Source organism: Pongo abelii, chromosome 4, assembly GCF_028885655.2.
Source record: "Pongo abelii isolate AG06213 chromosome 4, NHGRI_mPonAbe1-v2.0_pri, whole genome shotgun sequence".
In the NCBI taxonomy this organism is placed as follows: Eukaryota; Metazoa; Chordata; class Mammalia; order Primates; family Hominidae; genus Pongo; species Pongo abelii.
The window spans coordinates 6,478,097-6,496,689 of NC_071989.2; the positions used below are offsets into that span (position 1 = coordinate 6,478,097).

General features: G+C 48.6%; 1 protein-coding gene across 3 annotated transcripts in view; it reads left to right on the plus strand.

Moving 5' to 3' along the window:
- The first annotated feature begins 1,179 nt into the window (after positions 1-1,179).
- The window catches only part of UBE2QL1 (ubiquitin conjugating enzyme E2 Q family like 1), a 48,715-nt gene continuing 31,301 nt past the window's right edge, over positions 1,180-18,593 (plus strand). The window contains exons 1-2 of one of the 3 annotated variants that reach the window (XM_063724046.1): positions 1,180-2,448; positions 6,618-13,363. In XM_063724046.1, the coding sequence (XP_063580116.1) occupies positions 1,654-2,448; positions 6,618-6,671 (849 nt within the window). In that variant the 5' untranslated portion in view covers positions 1,180-1,653 and the 3' untranslated portion in view covers positions 6,672-13,363. Of the gene's footprint in view, positions 2,449-6,617; positions 13,364-18,593 lie in introns of those variants that run through there. The other 2 variants (XM_063724047.1, XM_009240575.4) reach the window with 2 other exon arrangements.

Consider the following 18,593-nt stretch of genomic DNA (forward strand, 5'->3'; position numbering starts at 1 on the left):
TACACACACACCACACACCACACCCACACACACACCACACCACACTCACACACACCACACATACACACACCACACACACACACACCACACACACACCACACATACACACACACCACACACCACACTCACACACATACCACACCACATGCACACACACCACTCTTGCACACACACACCACACAGTGCAGAGCAGGATGCTTCCTGCAAACATGGAAGCTTCGCCGTTCCCAGTCCTTCCAGCTCCTGGGGATCTAAACTTGGTTTTTGCTTGAAATTTCGCCAGATTAAAAAGAGAGAGAGAGAGAAAGTTTAATGGGTTCAAGGAAGAAAGTGAGGCGCGGATGCGAGCATCCCAGTGGAGGACAGACCGATCCCCTGCCAGGGGCACTCCGGGGTCCGCAGAGGGGATGCCCTGCCCCTGAGCCCCGACAGCCCGCGCTGGGCGCGCTTCTCCGCAGCCTTCAGAAAGGAGTCACCAGGCAGCGCTCCGCGGGCCCCTCCTCCGGGACCCCTCTTGGGAACGCGGGGGCCCTCGGAGCGGCAGGCGGAAGGGGAGCGGGGTCGGCGAGGAGGGGTGAACTGGCGAAACAAAGTCGTGACTCAGGGGCCTTCTCTTCGGGGATCGCGGCGGGAACGCTCCGGGCATCCCACTCCCCGGCCCCGATTCTCGGATCGGTCCTCAAGAAAGCGGCCCCCGCGGGCCCCGAGCTGTGCGGAAACGCCAGGCTCCTTCCGACCCGAAGGCATCTATAGGCTGCCTCCCAACCTTACCCAGATCGCGCTAACGGGGTTAAGTGGGGTCTGAGGCTCGGGCTGGGGGCCCCGGCGACCCGAGATCAGGGCAGCAGGGCCCCGTGCCTGAGACCCCGGCGAGAGCGCCTCACCCCCAGCGCCCTGCCCCCGCCTGGCTTCCCCGGCCTGGCCTGCTCCCCCAGCAGCCCCCAGCCCGGCCGGCCGGGCGCGCACCGCGGTCTCCCCCAAGCGGCCGCGCGCGTGTCGCCGCGGGAGCGGGAGGCGGGGGCGGCTCGGCGCAGGCGAGCCGGCGGCTCCGCCCCTCGCCCCCCCTCCCGGCCAGCAGGGCCGCCCACTACGCGCCTAGCTCGGCTCAGACGGAGCAGCCGCCTCTGCAATGTCAGCAGCCGCAGCGGCGGCGGCTACGCGAGCGGCAGCGGCCCGGGCCCCGCGGTAGCCGCCAGCGCGGCACGGCCCGCAAGAGCGCCAGGCGCGAGCCTGCGGCCACTCGCTGCCTCCGGGGCACTGCGAGAGGCTTTGCGCTCCCCGGCGCGGCGTTCGGACTCGGGGCCAGCGCAGCCACCGCCGCGCACAAAGGACAGCAGACGCCGGGACTCGGGGGCTGTGCCCGGGGACCGGTCCGGGGACCCCCGCCCGCGCCGCGTCCCCTCCACGCCTCCCCTCCCCGGGCGGCCGGAGCGCGAGTCGGAGCGGGCCCCGTCATATGACAGCGGCGACGCCGCAGCCGGCGAGCGCGCGTGCTGCCTGCTCCGCTGCGCCACGGCCGCCGGCGCCTGGGGTGGCCCTTGCCTCGCCCCGCTGACCGGTCGCCCGTCGCCGCCGCCCCGCGCACCCCGCGCCCGGGCTCGCGGGCTCCGGGGGAGGAGCCGAGGGGAGCCCCCAGCCGGCGCCGAGCCTAAAATGGCCACGCTGCTGCGGAAGATCGGGCTCATCCGCCTGCATAACCGGGACACCGAGGACCCCAAGCACCACCACAACCACCGCGGCGGCGGCCAGCAGAGCGCGTCTCTGCGCGGCAAGGGCGGCTCCAAGAGCGGCGGCCACAAGCAACAGCAGCAGCAGCAGCAGCAGCAGCAGCAGCAGCAGTACCCTGGGGGCGCGGGCGACGCCAGCCCGGGACCCGGCAAGGGCAAAGGCAAGCGCGCGGCGGAGCTGGCCCCGCGCGACAAGGCGCCGGCGGCTGCGGCAGCGGCGGCGGCGGCGGCGGGGGCCGGGGGCCCCCGCGAGAGGGCAGCGGGCGCCAGGGCGGGGCCGGGCCCGGCGGTGGCGGCGGCGGCGGGCGGCAGCCTGGTCCCCGCGGCGCGCCAGCAGCACTGCACGCAGGTGCGCAGCCGGCGGCTCATGAAGGAGCTGCAGGACATCGCGCGCCTTAGCGACCGCTTCATCTCCGTGGAGCTGGTGGACGAGAGCCTGTTCGACTGGAACGTGAAGCTGCACCAGGTGGACAAGGACTCGGTGCTATGGCAGGACATGAAGGAGACCAACACCGAGTTCATCCTGCTCAACCTCACCTTCCCCGACAACTTCCCCTTCTCGCCGCCCTTCATGAGGGTGCTCAGCCCGCGCCTGGAGAACGGCTACGTGCTGGACGGCGGCGCCATCTGCATGGAGCTGCTCACGCCGCGCGGCTGGTCCAGCGCCTACACCGTGGAGGCCGTCATGCGCCAGTTCGCAGCCAGCCTGGTCAAGGGCCAGGTAAGGCGCGCGTGCCGGAGCGGCGAGGCTGGGGGCGCGGGGCCGAGATCGGGTCTGCAGCGCCGCCGGGCGCCCGGGCCCCGAGGTGAGGGCCAGTGCCGGCCCCTCCGGCCATCTCGCTTCCGGCTCTGTCTACACCAGCGCCCCACGGGGATGCTCCGAGCGCCTCCACCTCTTTTCCCTAAGCGTTTTCTTCTTGCCCCTGCTTTCCGTCCTGTCTCTCCCGTCCCCGTCTGGTCTCCGTCTCTGCCGTCTCTCTGTTCTCGGTCTCTGCCGTCTCTCTGGTCTCTCTAGCTTGCTCATTCTCTCCTCATCCCTCCATAATTCTCTTCCATCCCTCTTCCTTAGCCTCCCTCTCCCATACCCTCCTCTCCCTTTCCTCCTGGACTCTTTCTCCTCTCGCCCCTTTCTCTGTCCGGCCATCTATTCCCACCCCCATTCCTTTTTCATTTTTTCCTTCTCCACCTTCCCTGGCTCCCGTACTCTTCTTTCCCCTCCGTCTCACCTTTTCTCGCCCCTCCCTTGTCTGCTCCTCAATCTCCCGTCCCTATAATCTCTATGAAGGTGAGAACTTTTCCTGGACCTCAGGATTTAAGTGTCCAACCCAGCTGATCTCCCACCCTCCCAACCCCCCCCCCCCCCCCACACACACCCAAGGCTCCTCCGCAGGGGACTTGGGTGGGAGGTCTGCAGGTGGGTGCCCTGGGGAGGGACAGCTGCCTGCTTGTAAATCCGCCCCCTGCCTTCTTCTGGGCTGCCTCTCCAGGAAAGGTGGAAATTTTGCTCTTGGGAGCTCAATCTAGAGAGGCGGCTGTGTGGTTTGGGCATTCCCTTAAGGGACAAGACCAGACCCCGCCACGGCAATGCCTGTTTTCCCCTCAGAGCACCCTCTTCCTTCCCCGAACCCCTTAGGGCCACCACCTCTGGGGTAGACGTTGCAGGTCTTGGTCTCTTTCAGACCTGCCTCTTTTTCCTCATCGCCTCACCCCACTGCCCCAAGCAGTTAAATCCTTTATCAGGGCTAAAGATTTTAACGAAATACCAAACTAAGGGCCAAACAGTTCTCCTGAGCCTTCTCACCTATTGCATCAGATGGCAGCTTTACGCAAAGAAACCCCAAAGTACTCGAGAGCAGGGTGAGTGCGTGATGGTGTTATCGGCTCGAATTATATGCTGTCGACTGCGGTTGAGTTCTCTGGTGTTTTCCTGAATCAATATTAAGCATTACTTAAGAAAATTACATTGCTGTGTGGCCATCTTTTAGATTTATGAAAAATCATCGTTTTCTTTAAAAGACCCCAAATGACCTCGGCTTGATCTTTCTACAGGCGGCCTATCAGAAGCCATCACTTCTTCCCTGCCTGGCACTTTGATTGCAGGCTCTTTCACACTAATCAAATAATGCTTGTTCTGCCAATTTCACTAAAGCTGGAACCCCTGGAATTCCAAACAAATAGCATCCTAACTCCAGCAGAGAAGGTCAGGTAATTCCTGACCCATCCTGCCAGTCCCTCTTTTCTAAGGTTTAGGTTCCACACATTTCCCGAGTTAGAAATAGCGTGGGTGTAACAACGCTAGAAAAACATCTTCAGCTGAGGGAGGCTTAGTGCTCTAATATCAGAGGTTTGTTTTCCGTCCTGCCGTGAAGTGTTGAGTCTGATGAAAGGTTCATGTGATAGAATGCAAGCATGGGGGGTAGGGCATCTCAGTTTTATTTTTCAGGATTTATACAGATGAAGTGGAAGAATTCTTTGCAGAAATGCCTTGGTTATTTGCTTCTTGAATCATTGCTAATCAGAATTCTTTGGAACAGTCTGTTATTGTTTTTCATTCTTCACAGTGAAGATGACACTGGGGATCAGGGGAAGAGGAATGTGTATTCCCTTCTGGGATCACAGAGTCCTAACATTTTAGACTTGGAAGAGATCTTAGAGATGAACTGGACCACTGCCTGTATTTTGAAAGATGCAAGAAAATAAAGGTTTGAAATGAGAAACGGGGAATTTTTTTTTAAGACAGAGAGGGACCTCAGGAAATTAAATGTTTCCCATTTCTACATTAATGCTGTGTATAATAATAATTCCTTTGGTGCCCATATGCCAAGTGGCAGTATATCAATGGGCAATATATAAAATACACGGGTCCTTGTAAGTGTATTTTCTTTTCTCTGTATTTAAAATTGAGAGTCTCATGTACAGTTTGCAAGTGAGAGATTTCTTTATTGAAGGTAATTATCAACTTTTTCATTTCTTACTTTGATAAAATCCTAATTGAACCCATTGCCCGCCACCTAGCATATTGTGTTATATTGTCTATTCCACATCTAAAATAGAGGCAAAATCTCAGCACTTTTTAAAGTACAAGTTCAATTTCTTTGCATTTTTTCATGCTGCTTCCAACATACAGCTGTCTAAGAGAGGGTAATGTGTGGCATACATAAAATATTCAAAATGCAATGAAAGAAAGGAAGAAATGAATAGTCATTAATGTTTTAGGATTCTGTGCACAAAAGAATTCTGATGGTATTTCAGGTAACCTGAGGTTGATTGTCTCTTTATGTACTTTTGCAAATTCACTACCTACTGGTTGTTCAGAGCACATATGGTAGTTACCAAATGATTTCCTCAGTTAGAGGTAATATGCTTTGGGAAAGCAATCAAAATACCTGATCAGGTATTCAAGGAGAACTGGGACAGCTACCAAACCGATGATTACTTTAAAAGGGAGAGTCGATATATTCTAGTTATGTTCTGATACTTCTCGGGATTTCTTTTTTAGGATTCATTTTCATAAGAAATGAATCCTAACTGCAGAGTTAGAAAAGGCTGGTTTGCTTCTTTTATAGAGGAAAACATTCACTGCTCAGCTGAACTTCCTGAATTGAGGATACGCTGTTTCTATACTTCTAGAGAAATTGTAAAACAATTTTAAGAGTTTCGTGTGTAACATAAAAATATCTGCTTAACAGTTTTGTATACAATAAAAAGCTTAGGCTTATCACATCATATGATAAATTCAGTCATTTCGTGAGGCTTTTAAGTGACTCTCTGGCCTGTGTTACCAAAATCTCTTGCATGTTGCTGTATGAATTGTAGTTGTCTTAAATTAATATATAAATTTCCTATATGATATATTCTATGTAGAAATAATGATATACATATCTTCCCCCTTTGTCTATTACTAAACCCTCTTTTGACTAGAGGCATTTTTAGGTAACTCTTAGTTTTTTATAATTGGATTTTAAAACTCTGTACTTTTAGAATGAACTGGTGAAAATGTTAAAAGTATACTTTTAGATAATTATTTGCATCCTTTATTAGTTACTGAACCAAAAGAATACAACCCACAGCTCCAGTATAAGATTTTTGGCATTCAAAAGCTGGAAGATGTTGGTTTTGAAATGAAAGTAGCCTGTAATCCCAGCACAGTGCTTGCACCTAGTAGGTAGCTTAACCTGCAAAAACTGCATTTTCGGACTCTGTAAACCTAGACAAAGTAGCATCAGCATTGGGGAATGCTGGCCATGAAGAGTGCCAGAGTTTACTGGCTTCCACTCCAGGCTTGGAGCGTGGGACGATGGGGTGACTGGCCAGGGACCTTGTTCTGGCAGTTGTGTGTGCAGCAGGGTCCCCAAAAGCTGCTTGATGGTGCACTGACTCAGAGACCTGCTTTCACTGTGGCTCACCTCCTCAGTGTCCCCTTTTTAGTTAATTAGGCATTGCCAGGGACAGGGAACCAAATGGCAATTGAGTGACAATTCCTCACTCCTCTCCTGGCCCCTCAGAGCCAACCATACAATTTAGCATGCACACCCTGTTGATAATAATAACTGCAGCAGCAGCAGCAGCAGGAAGCATTTCCTACTTGCTTGTGCCATACTCTGGGCCAGCAGAGAACATAGGATGTTTGAGGATGTTTGAACCTCCCTGGTTCTGCTCTTTTGATGGTTGTTGTACAGGTGAGGAAACCGTAGTTTCACAGAGTCAGGTGGAGTTTATACAGCCGCATGCTCTCATAACAGCTCATGGGTGGCAAGGCTCTGAAATTTCATCAGCATGAGTAAAAGCTGTTGGAAATGGCAGTCAGGCCAGGCGCCATCCAAGCACCTTGCTGTTTCCAGGCAGTTGTTTATTAACTGTGACCATTGTGATAATCCTTTCTGTCCACAGAGAAGAGCTGCTCAGCCAGCCATCCGCAGAAGATTCACAGAACATCAGTACTAAAGCATCCTTGAGTCTTACTGTTTGAATTTAAAATTGGAAAGCAATTTCAGGACAAGTTCTGTTTGCCTGACGGTTTCTGGATGTTTTTTAATAAAGGAAACTTGTCTAAGTGTAAGGAAAGAGTAAAGGGCTCTGCAGCTCAGCTTTGTGAAATGATATGCAGTGATGTCACTAAAATCCACCTTAGGTCTGAAAGGGGGCTACACCATGGTGTCACTGGGAAGCACAAGTGCACACACACGTGCACACACACACAGAGACATACATAAAGCCCATCTTCCAAAATACTAGGCCTAGAAATAGCACTTTGCTTATGACTGTAAAACCAGCAGTCTCATCAGAAAGAGTGACAAAGATGAACAGCCCGTTGGGCTCCTAAAATCTGTGGGCTTCTAACCTAATCTTCTAACACAGAGATTTTTTTGAGACAGGGTCCCCTCTATCACCCAGGCTGGAGTGCAGTGGCATGATCATTGTTCACTGTAATCTTTAATTCCTGGGCTCAAGCAATCCTCCCATCTCAGCCTCCCAAGTAGTTGGGACTACAGGTGCACACCACTTTGCCCAGCTAATTTTGTTTATTTTTTGTAGAGATGGGGGTCTCACTATGTTGCCCAGCTGGTCTCAAATTCCTAGGTTCAAGCAGTTCTCCCACCTCGGCCTCCCAGAGTATTGGGATTACAGGCGTGAGCCACCTCGCCCAGCCGTACAACATACAAAATGTTTAAAGGCCCTGTATTAGGTTGCTGGGGCTGCCATAACAGAGGACCTGGAAATCCAAGATCAAGGTGTCAGCAGGGCTCGTTTCTCCTGAGTCCTGCCTGCTTGGCTTGTAGATGCTGTGTTCTCCCTGTGTCCTCACATGACCTTCCTTCTGTGTGTGTCTGTGTCCTAATCTCCTCTTCGTGGAAGAACACAGTCAGATTGGATTAGGGCCCATCCTCCTGACCTGACTTTAACTTAATTACCTCTTAAAAACCCTATCTCCAAATAAGGTCACACTCTGAGGTGCTGTGGGTTAGGGGTTCACCATGTACCTTGGTGATTGGAGGAGAAACAATTCAGCCCATAACAAAACCAAACAGGAATTTCTTAACCAGTTGCTCATCTTGTTTCTGCAGCTGCTGTGCTAGTTTGAAAAGCAATAGAGGAAGCCACACGGAGGGAGGCAATGGATGGAGAATGTTGCCCGCAGCTTTGAGCAGAGAAATGGCTGCACACCCGGAGGGAAGCTAGAACAACCTAGAGCAAAAATAGTGACCGGCAGGGGTGGGTAACGCCATCTGATTCGTCCAGGGAGACGTGGATTTTTGGTAGCGTGCTTATGAGTCACTGTGTTGTGTCCTGTGCTGTGTACAGGGGATGGAGATTATTGCCACCACCGATGACTCTGCAGCTTGAGGTATCGATATGCTGGACTGTTCAGAGGAAAAAATAGCTACTTGTTCTTCTATCAAGTAGGGCAGGCAGGAGGACACAGGCAGGACTGCATCCTAAAAATAGCCCCACACCCACTTGGAGAGCTCCAGCAGCTCAGCCTGGAGTGCATGGGGCAGCTCCTGATAGAAGCTACTTTTACTTCACCATGAGATTTTGAGAATCTGAACTTGCAGGAAGAAGGTTGTAGTGTATTTTTGTGTACTTTTCTGATTTCCCTTAAGCGATGGGGGAGATTTGGTTTTCTCTGTAAGGACGGTGTAGGTTCATGGCTGTTGCTTAGTGGAATGTGCCCATGTGGACACTGAGCTGAAGTCTGAATGAAAGCCTGACACCCACAACCTGGTCAGTGTCTCCCTTCTCATCGTCAGGAAGAGACTCGTCCACACCCAAGTGTAGAAGGAAGGCAGCCTCGCTAGTACCATGTCAGAGGCAGATAAGACACCAGCAGAAATGGCTTTTATAGTTAAGGAAACAAAGCAGACACTTGTGGCAGGGTTTTTGAGCCACACTTCGGAGCTCCTAGAATCAGAGGTTGTTGCTGCCCTAGTTGTGTTAACGTGGTAGTCGGGAGGGGAGAGGATGGCTGGCCACAAGTGTTAGTCCTTTCTTCTCTGCCAGTGGTTCCCAACCCTGGCAGCACATTAGATGCCCTGAGGAGTGTGCAAATTATTTCAGTACCAGGGCTGTCCCCTCAAAGACTCAGACTTTGTGGTCTAGGATCAGGCCCTGACAGAGGCTGGTCCGAAGAGCTCCTCATGATTCTAATGGGCAGCCTAGGTTGGAAAAGCTGCCTGACGCTGGCCATGGTCCACCTCCGCCCTCTCCACCCATCTGGGAGACACAGCCTCACCCACCAGTAACCACAGCCCAGAGCTTCAGAAATGGTGATAATTAATCCCCCCAACCTCCCCACACCACCTGGCTCAGACTCCCTGTCCTAGGTCAACCCTGACTCAGCACCTTCAAAGCCCGACTTCTGTAGAGGTGCCATCCTAAAGCCAGCCTTCCTCCCTGGATTGCTTGTGTAGACTACGAGGGAGTGTAAACCCTGAAAAAGAAAATGAAGGGATGATTCACTCCACCCTCGATGAGACGCAGCTGCGGAGGGTGGTGTGCGCAGACCCTCCAGAGCCGTGGCTGACTAATTAATACAGCACGGGAATCAAGTGCCTCCCATCATGCAGGAACTTCCTAGGCATCATTGGTGGATCAGATACACATCAAGTGCCTGCCACAGGGAACGTACCCTCTAATGGGGAGAAGACAAAACCCTTTACATTTGCTTTTGACATGCCAAGTGGCTTCACAAGTATCTTTTTGTTAATATTTAGGAAATATCCATGGATCTGACAGTAGACAGTGGCCTGGGTATATAGTGGGGACATGGGCCCAGTGGGGTCCTGGGGTCAGCAGGGTCTTCAGAAATTCCAGGTGATGTTCTTAGAGAAAACACTCTACTTAAGGGTGATTGAGACTTGACATTAACGTGGGGCATTAGTCACTCAGTGTTTTTTGGGATATGGTTTCATTGCTGATAAATGGAAAGGCCAGGCATGCCCCCACACCGACCAAGAAGTTATAGTAACGGCAGAAATGTTTCCAGTAATGTCTACACTTTCCTACTCAGTAAGTCGGCAAGCTAAGCTAAGGTTTAATGGTTCAGTTATTTTCTCATTGTTACACACATCATTCATTCATTCACTGAGCACTGTAGTGACATTGCCCTTGGCATTCCCATGACGACCCTTCCCCATTCTGCATAACGTCTGTGACACTCCCCTGGTCCTCTCCCTGGCCTGCTAATCCCCCAAGGCTAGGAGGAAACCAGCTGAGCGGGAGGACCAAGGACACCAGACTGGGAGAGCAGATTTGGGACCAATCAGATGGCAAAGGATTGGGAGATGAGGGCAGGTGTGTCTGCAGAAGCCAGAAGAAGCTGCCTGACCTTGCCCCTTACCTGGCCAGCAGGGCTGGGCATGGTCAGGGAGCCACACTCACCGAGCCTCTTCTGTTCCTATTCTTCAGTGCTAGGCTCTCCTCTCCCGCTCTCCTCCTCTCCAGCCCTGTGTTCCTGCCTCGTGGGTGCCTGTCCTCTGCTTGCATTCCTGCAGTGCCCCCATCCAGTCTCTCTGTCCCCGTCCATCCTCCCTGATGCCACCTGCATGGCTCCTGTAAAATGCAGACCTAGCTTTATCACATCTTGTTACGAACCTTATGAAATAGAGCTCAAGTTTCCCAGCACTGTACAGCCATGATGACATTCCTCCATCCGCCACAGCCCCCAATGAGGCTCCTCCTCCACCAGCCCCTCCTGCCTGGAAGCCCCTCTTGCCCATGTTCGCCAGGTGAGTCCCTGGCCATCCTTAAAAACCCTGCCCAGATGCCCCAACTTCTCTGCAAACAGCTCCTCAACCACTCCTTCAATAAAAGCGATGACTTCCTCCTGTGAACTGTGGAGGAGGAAGCTCGGCATTGTTTAGAAAAAGTTCATTTCTGTGCTTACCCTGCCAGTTTACATAATTACAACTGTATTGCCCCTTCTCTTTGCTAAATGTCCAACACCTTGTGTGTGCCAAATAAATGTTTGCCACAGGATCTGTTTCCCTGAGCAGACTCCCCATCCTCTTCGTTTTGCCCCTTCTTGCGATGCAATGTAAGTGCTTACTGTGGATCAGCTGCTGTGCAGAATGCTTTATGTGAATGATTTGGTTAAATCCTTGTAGCAGCCTATGAGGTAGGTGCTGTTGTAATTCCCATTTTAAAGAGGAAGAAACTGAGGCTTGCTGAGGTTGAATCATGTGCAGAGCTGAGCTGCCACCAGGCAACCAATCCAGTGCCAGAGCCACCTGGTCCTGAGGAGGTGTCTAGTTGGCAAGTACCACGTGTAGTAGTATTGTTCCTCATGGCACATATGGATGTTAGGAATGCCTTTGCAGTTCCATGGTGCATGGTTTTCCTACAGTACTCAGAATCAATCCACGAGAGGACGGATGGTGCATCCATCAAGTCTGACACGTGGTACGGAATTATCAGCAACGTTGGACAAATATATCGGCCCAGATTCATCATAAGCTCCTTGTATTGATTGAGCAAAATGGATGAATGTGTTAATTGCTTCAAACCGTAGGAGAAAGATAATTATTACAGCTTTATTTATTCTGTATACAGAAGGGAAAGGCATTTTAGAGAGTCTGAAAATAACTCAAGAAAGAAGTGCTTTTTGAACATAATTGTTACATTGGTAAAATCACTCAGATTGAAGGAATGGCTACCTTAAAATAATTTCTCTAAAATAAATACTAATTCTTCATCACAGTATTTGGCAGACATTCTCGAGGTGTTTCACTGAGTTCTTTGATGAAGGAGCTAAGGAAATACTGTCTGGTAAAGGATCGGTTACACGTAAAGTTGAATTGTCCTCAGCTCACTTGGAAATTGAAGGGAAAATTTCCAGAAAAATATTTTAAGGGTAATTCTCATTTTTTGATCTTGAAGATCAGACATTTGCAAATATCAGAATATGGAGTTACAGAACTTATTACATTTTGGTTCTAATAAAAAGCTGTGATTAATATTTTATGAATTTGGACATTTTGTGCACAAAATTATTAAACCAATTATTTTTGCCTTACAGATCAATATGTATGTATTAGGGTGATTACTTAGTGTCAGATTGGGTGCCCATATTGCTTCCCATAAAATGTCTGTCAGGAATTGGATGTAACTGTACCAAGTAAAGATCAATTGCTGCAAGGATTAATTTGTGCTGGAGTCCTTTATGATTAGTGACATATGCTACTCAACTCTGCTTCTCAGCCAAGGAAAAATAAAAATACCATAGTGGAAACTTCACCAGAATTGAGTGAGTTACAAGCTTAAATTAACTGTAACTAGTTGAGTATTAGAAGCCTTTAAAATGTAACTTTTTAAGAGTCGTCAAAATACTAAATCATAATGTATTTAACCTGGCTTTGTGCAAGGAGGCTGTTCTTTATCAGAGCCCTTTCCTGCAGCGCACACGTGCCTGCGTCAGACAGCACCTCTCAGGTGGGAGCCTTTCTCCTCCAGGTTGGGTGGGAAAGAAGAGGACAGCAAAGCCAGGGGCCTTGTCCACAGTAGCGGGTTAGGATCCTCCAGGGGAAGTGCCTTCATCCAATGTGAACAATGCCTAAAAGTAATGCAGGAGAGCTGCAGAGACTGGTGGCTGCGACCCCACCCCTCCAGAGCCCTGCTGACTTCCTTTGATCTCTTTTATAATGTACACTATGAAACATCATTGTTTTAGAGAACTCATACAAGACTGCTACTCTAACTATGAAGATTAAAATTTCACAACGCTTAAAGGACATTATCATAATTCACAAATAAAACTGATCTAATAAAAAGTGAGTTTGAGCTGAATTGAATTAAAGTGCTTATTAGTAATTTCATTTAAAAAGGATATCCTGGCATCTGCCTTTTCATAAGAGAGATGGAGGACTCTTGTTTATTCTTGATGATCGGTCAAAGAGAAACAGGTGACCAACCACAGGAGTCCCTTCCTGCTGCCCCAAACCCCTCGAAGCCACCTGGAGGACTGCATGGCCTCGAGGCGTCTGGGGACACCTGCGGACTCCTCCCCAGAATAATGTCTTTAGTTGCACAAAACAAAATGCATAGGATTTCAAAGGAAACCAATTATACTTAAATACAGTTATCAGAACATGTTTTTAAAACATGATGAACTAAAATAAATTAAAAAGCCCTTTATTAACACATTGAATATTAAGATCTAGAGGCAGGTCTAACAGCTCTCCTAATCTGACAGTAATGAACATCAATGACATTTCAAAATATCTACAACAACATCACAACTGTAATGTGATTTTAAAACATTTGTCTATTGGTGACAAAGCCAAGGCATTGCTAATACTGCTGTGGTTTCTTAACTTTCAATCCTCATTATAAGAAGTGCTGAATTGCAGTTCAAAGTTAGTGAAAATGGAGACATTTTTTCCCATCCAAATGTATATACCCTGAGGGGTGCGTGGGCCCTAGGTTAAGAACTCAAGGTAGTGTGTGGCTCTAGGTGGTGATGACTGTCTTGGGAAAGATCCTAAACCTTATTCTGCAGCTCAGGGCCAGAGCAACTGGGATCAAGATTTAGGAGCCCAACAGGTGTCTCAGTTCTCCTTCCCCTCCTGAGCGTGGCTCACTTCTGGGCAGGCACCCACCTCCCTGAATATCAGAGGCCTCCCCTAAAGGCAAGGAGCATAAACCCAACTGCTCACATGAATCATGAGGATCAGAGGAAATGATGACACGTGTTCCTTGCATAGACAAGGTGATCAATAGATGTTCCTGCTTCTAAAGAAGAAGGAGATTTATTGAACTAAATGCACAGAAATGTATGGCCAAGACACAGCAGCCTCCAATGCACACAGAGATCTGCTTTCATAACGTTGAGTGTTTCATGGCAATATTCACCTCCAGGTGCCTCGGGTGTTTCCGTCCATGACTGTATTGTTACAGAGATTCACAGGAAACTCAGAAGAGCCTCCTTTTTGCCCTCATAAATCTACTGCTGTGGACGCTTGCTGTTGCCTTTGCTGACTTTCCATCATCAAATGATTTTGCACCATCAGGGGCTGATTTATGGGATTATGTTATTCTTCCAGCACAGATTGATATCTGGGTTTTTTCACCTCTTTAATTTTGGTATCATAAGAATTCCATTACATTGGTAGCATCTTTAAATTAGCTTGATTTCTTTTGCTGGTGTTAAGTTAGAAAATTACATAGAAGAATATTCTTATTTAAAACATTTACCTCTATACTCCCTAAATTCACACCAAATGTCCTTGTTAGCCATTAAATGTTGTTGATACTCATTCTTTGTTACAGAATGCAATGCCCACTTGAAAACTTCTTGGCTACCATTTCGCTTCAAGGTGAAAAACCAGTTCATAAATCAAATTTTAAAATTTGTCAAAAGTTGTGGACTCCAGCAATTATCACAAATCACACAGAATGAACATCAACTGTTTCAGTACAACTGAAAGAGAATTTCCCTGTAGTCAATTACATGGATTCTTTCTAATATTAATACTTTTAGGAAAGACCTTTTCTTTAGTAGAATTTAAGAGAACCCTAGCTGAAATATTCGACCTGCAGGAATAGCCGAGTTTCTCAGAAACACCTGTGATATGACATATGGTCTTACTGCAATTGGAGGCTATTCAACAGTGGAATACCAATTCCTGCTTCACATTCTCTTAACTGGTCAGTCAACTGAGGCCTTGAGCATTGGCCCAAAATCTAGCATGAGGCTTTCTGCATTTGGGAAGAGACTGACTAGCTATCTTTAGGGTTCTCCTCCAGTCTGAAGACTCAAGTGGGTAGACTCTGCATTCTCACGGGACAGGGTGTGGGATACAGTTAATTGATCCTCCAGGATTTCTATGCTGTTTTTGTTGTATTCCCAGTGATTTTCCCATAGTTTAGAAATATTGAAGTGTCCTCGTCTGAGATCATTATAGGCAGAAAGCATCCTCCTGTCCCCAGTGTTTTACAGCACCCCCTGCGTATCATTCTAGGAAGGAATATTATCCTTTATGTGGAAATGGAGCCTGCAATGATATCTAAATCAGTTCCTGGGCCAGGTGGTGTTGCCATAACTACTGATCTAGGTTTGTAATATCAGCAGATAGAAACAGACCTGCCCTACAGTGCTCAGACCATTTGTTCATATTTATTTATGTCTCGTTTTTGCTCCTGTTAAACGCATTATTTAGCTGCCACGTAATCTTTTAGTGAGATGATTCCGATCACCCTATCCTCAGAAAAATCTTCAAGGCCCTCCATCCCCACCTTGGCTCCAGCCACACACCATTTAGAGGTCCCAGGGTCCCATTGGTTTCCCAGCTCCACCGAAAGTCCCATTTGGATAAGCCGCAGGCTCGCAGCCCTCGGCGTCCCCAGCTTTGTTGGAAAGGTGAACACAGCAGGCTTTGCAGCAGCTGTTGGTCAGCACTTGACCTTATTGGCCCTGATGAAGGCCAGTAGGCTGGACAAGCCCAAGCGAGGGTGATGGTCATTTAACCTCTACAGACAGGCCTTTCAGACCACCCCACGCTGTCTCTGCGGCCAGAAGATGCTCCAAGACTTCAGAACTGGGTCTTGGTCAGGACTCGACCAGGAAAGACAATCTCAACCTAGGACTCAAGACCCAGATGTGGGAGGAGGCGTATGAAGAAAGCAGCCAATGGGCTACCCTGAGAGTCAGGGACCTGGCGTCAAGAAAGGAGGGGGAATCTGCCGGCAGCTGCAGGGCCACCATTGAGGGTAAGGGCAAGAGCAAAGCAAGGCCCTCACCCCAGATTTGCATTCAGCTCTCCAGTGGACGGGGCATGCGAGCTTTCCCAGAAGCCCAGCCAACAGAGGGATCCTGGACTGAGGAGTGAGGCCAGTTCCTGTGTTCTCAAGCTCCCGAGGGTGGCGTGGCTGAAGCAGACCAGTGCTCCTCAAGGAGCTGCCAGGGCCCAGCTCCTCCTGCTCATGCTTAGTGAGAATTGCCCGGGGGCATCTTCCCTGTGCTGCCTCATGTGGAAGCATCATCAAGGAGGAGTTGTCAAGTGCCAGGTATGAGAGGCCACTACCTGCAGGGCTTGACAGAACGACCTAGTGAAGGGCTCCAGGAAGAAAAAGGCCACCCTCACTCAGCGTGCACTTAGGGCAGAATAAGCCTCACCCAAAATCCCTGTGGGACTTTCCCCATAGAATTCTATGGAAACTTCCATACATCACCATTAGATTAAGTTGCCCAGGGAGATTGAGGGAAATGTAAGATTTCTGCTGCAGGAAAAGGAATCTGACATTTCCGGCTTCTGAACCAAGCATGAAAGGCTGATTTGTAATTTGTTTGGTCTTAACAAAAATAATGTTATGCAATTAACTAGTCTTAGGCGTCAAGCACAGTTTGAGTGAATGATAAACGGACGACAGCATTTTCCATAAGTAAAAGCTTTCAGAGTGTGCATCTCTAAATCATCCATTTCTTTGCTACTGACTCTTTTCCTTTCTTTTGATGTTGTTATTTTCTTGACATAATTACAGTAAAGATTGGTACATTGCACCCAATCTTAATTATATCTCCCTTCAGTCACATTTATTTCATTATTACCTGCTATTCCTTTAAATTAGTAAGTCATGATATTTACAGATTGGTAGTATTCTTAAAAATATTTCAGATTGTGCTAGAAGGTTTCACCCTGAAATGGGATGAGTAAATTCTTTTATTTATTCTAGAGCTTGCAAACATGTTCTAAGTATATAATACAGTGATCCTAAAGAAAGGCTGGGGAAAGAATTCGAGTTTGGAGGATAGCAGTGAAAAGAGGGCCACGTGAACAGGTGAAGAGGAGGCTGGCTTGTCCTTGGTGCAGGGCCTTGGGTGAGGAAGGCGCTAAGGAACAGGGTGGTGGCTTCACTTTTCTGCGTGGTGCAGACTGCAAACGCGCTTGATTTTGTGACCGCCACCCCCTCCCCACATTCTGTGAGCAGCAGGACCGGGAGCCAGACTTTGGTCCGAAGTTCTCCCGAAACCCAGGTAGGCTTAGTATTTGTGCTGTTATTATTATCATTATTTATTTTTTTTTTTTTTGAGATGGAGTCTTGCTCTGTCGCCCAGGCTGGAGTGCAGTGGCGCGATCTCAGCTCACTGCAAGCTCCGCCTCCCGGGTTCACGCCATTCTCCTGCCTCAGCCTCCCTAGTAGCTGGGACTACAGGCGCCCGCCACCACGCCTGGCTAATTTTTTGTATTTTTAGTAGAGACGGGGTTTCACCATGTTAGCCAGGATGGTCTCGATCTCCTGACCTCGTGATCCACCTGCCTTGGCCTCCCAGAGTGCTGGGATTACCGGCAGGAGCCACTGTGCCCGGCCTGTGCTGTTATTTTGCACCAAATTTTTGTTCCAGATTATTCTAAGGGCTTTTTTTTTTATTTGAGACAGAGTTTCACTCTTTTTGCCCAGGCTGGAGTGCAATGGCGTGATCTCGGCTCACTGCAACCTCTGCCTCCCGGGTTCAAATGATTCTCCTGTCTTCTAAGGGCTTTTTTAAAAACACAAACACAAATATTGAGAATTACATAATTAAGTAGAATTGGGAAACAGGCCTAGCAAACAAGGTCAGTTGTAAACCAAGACCTCAGTGATGCTTTTGAACTGTTGAGTGATGTTTTGAGCTACATTTGGCACCTGCTAACCACTCGGAGAAAATTATCTTCCCAATACATGAGTGTTTTAGGTCCTGCAGTAGGAACAATGAAACTACAAAAGATTTACAATCCCATATCAAAAAACAATTCCAAATTCAAGATGACAAGATGTCTCACAAGTCGAAAAGGAACGGGAAATAGCTCCCAGTGCGTTCCCCTAGAATCATAGCACATACGTTGTGGTTTTATTTGTTCCTGTGTCTGATTAGGTTCTGAAGGTCTTTATCAGAAGTAGCTGATTTCACTGCCTTGTAGCTGAGGGTTCTTGGCCACTGCTGGCTGCACTTCTTAATTAGAGGAACTTGAACAGTTTGTGGAGGTTGGAAAGAAAAAACAAGGAGATGACTTACGGAGCTCAGAGCCAGTAACATGCTGGCAGCCAGCAGGTCTGAAAGGGGCAGCAGGGAGGGCCGTGTCTGCCTTCTCTGGGCTTCAATGGTGGGTGACACCGGATGCCTCAGGTCACCCTCGGTAGAATTTTAAATGCCTTAATGATGTTTCAAAAATAGAGATTCATTTGGACTTAGATGCAGCTAATTTCTGCTCCGGGTATTTTAACCTCTTGCAGTCAACGACATTCGTAGCTCTGCAGGGCCATCTGTGCTGATCCCTTGATAAGAAGCTACAATTCAATGGATTACCAATAGCACCCTCATGTATGACTACAGAGGCACTGTCGCCAGGCTCAGGCACTTTTTAACTATAACTAGCATTTTAGTTTTTATTCTTTTTTTTGAGACTGAGTCTCACTCTGCCAACCAGACTGGAATGCAGTGGCACAATCTCGGCTCACTGCAAGCTCTGCCTCCTGGGTTCAAGTGATTTTCAAGTCTCAGCCTCCCAAGTATCTGGGGCCACAGGTGTGTGCCACCATGCATGGCTAATTTTTGTATTTTTAGTAGAGATGGGGTTTCACCACATTGGCCAGGCTGGTCTCAAACTTTTGACCTCAGGTGATCTGTCCTTGGCCTCCCAAAGTGCTGGGATAACAAGCATGAGCCACCACGCACAGTCAGGATTTTAGTTTTCTTAGACCTTTAAAAGAAACAACAAATATTTAGAATTACATCATTAAGCAGAGTTGGGAAACAGAGCTGGAAAACATTTAGTTTTCTTAAACTTTTTCTTAATGGATTGCAGAGCCAAGTGAAGTGGCAGAGAGTAATGAGGCTGAGTCTAAATAGAAGTGAATATTTTAATTTCATAACAGAAAACTGGGAGATGA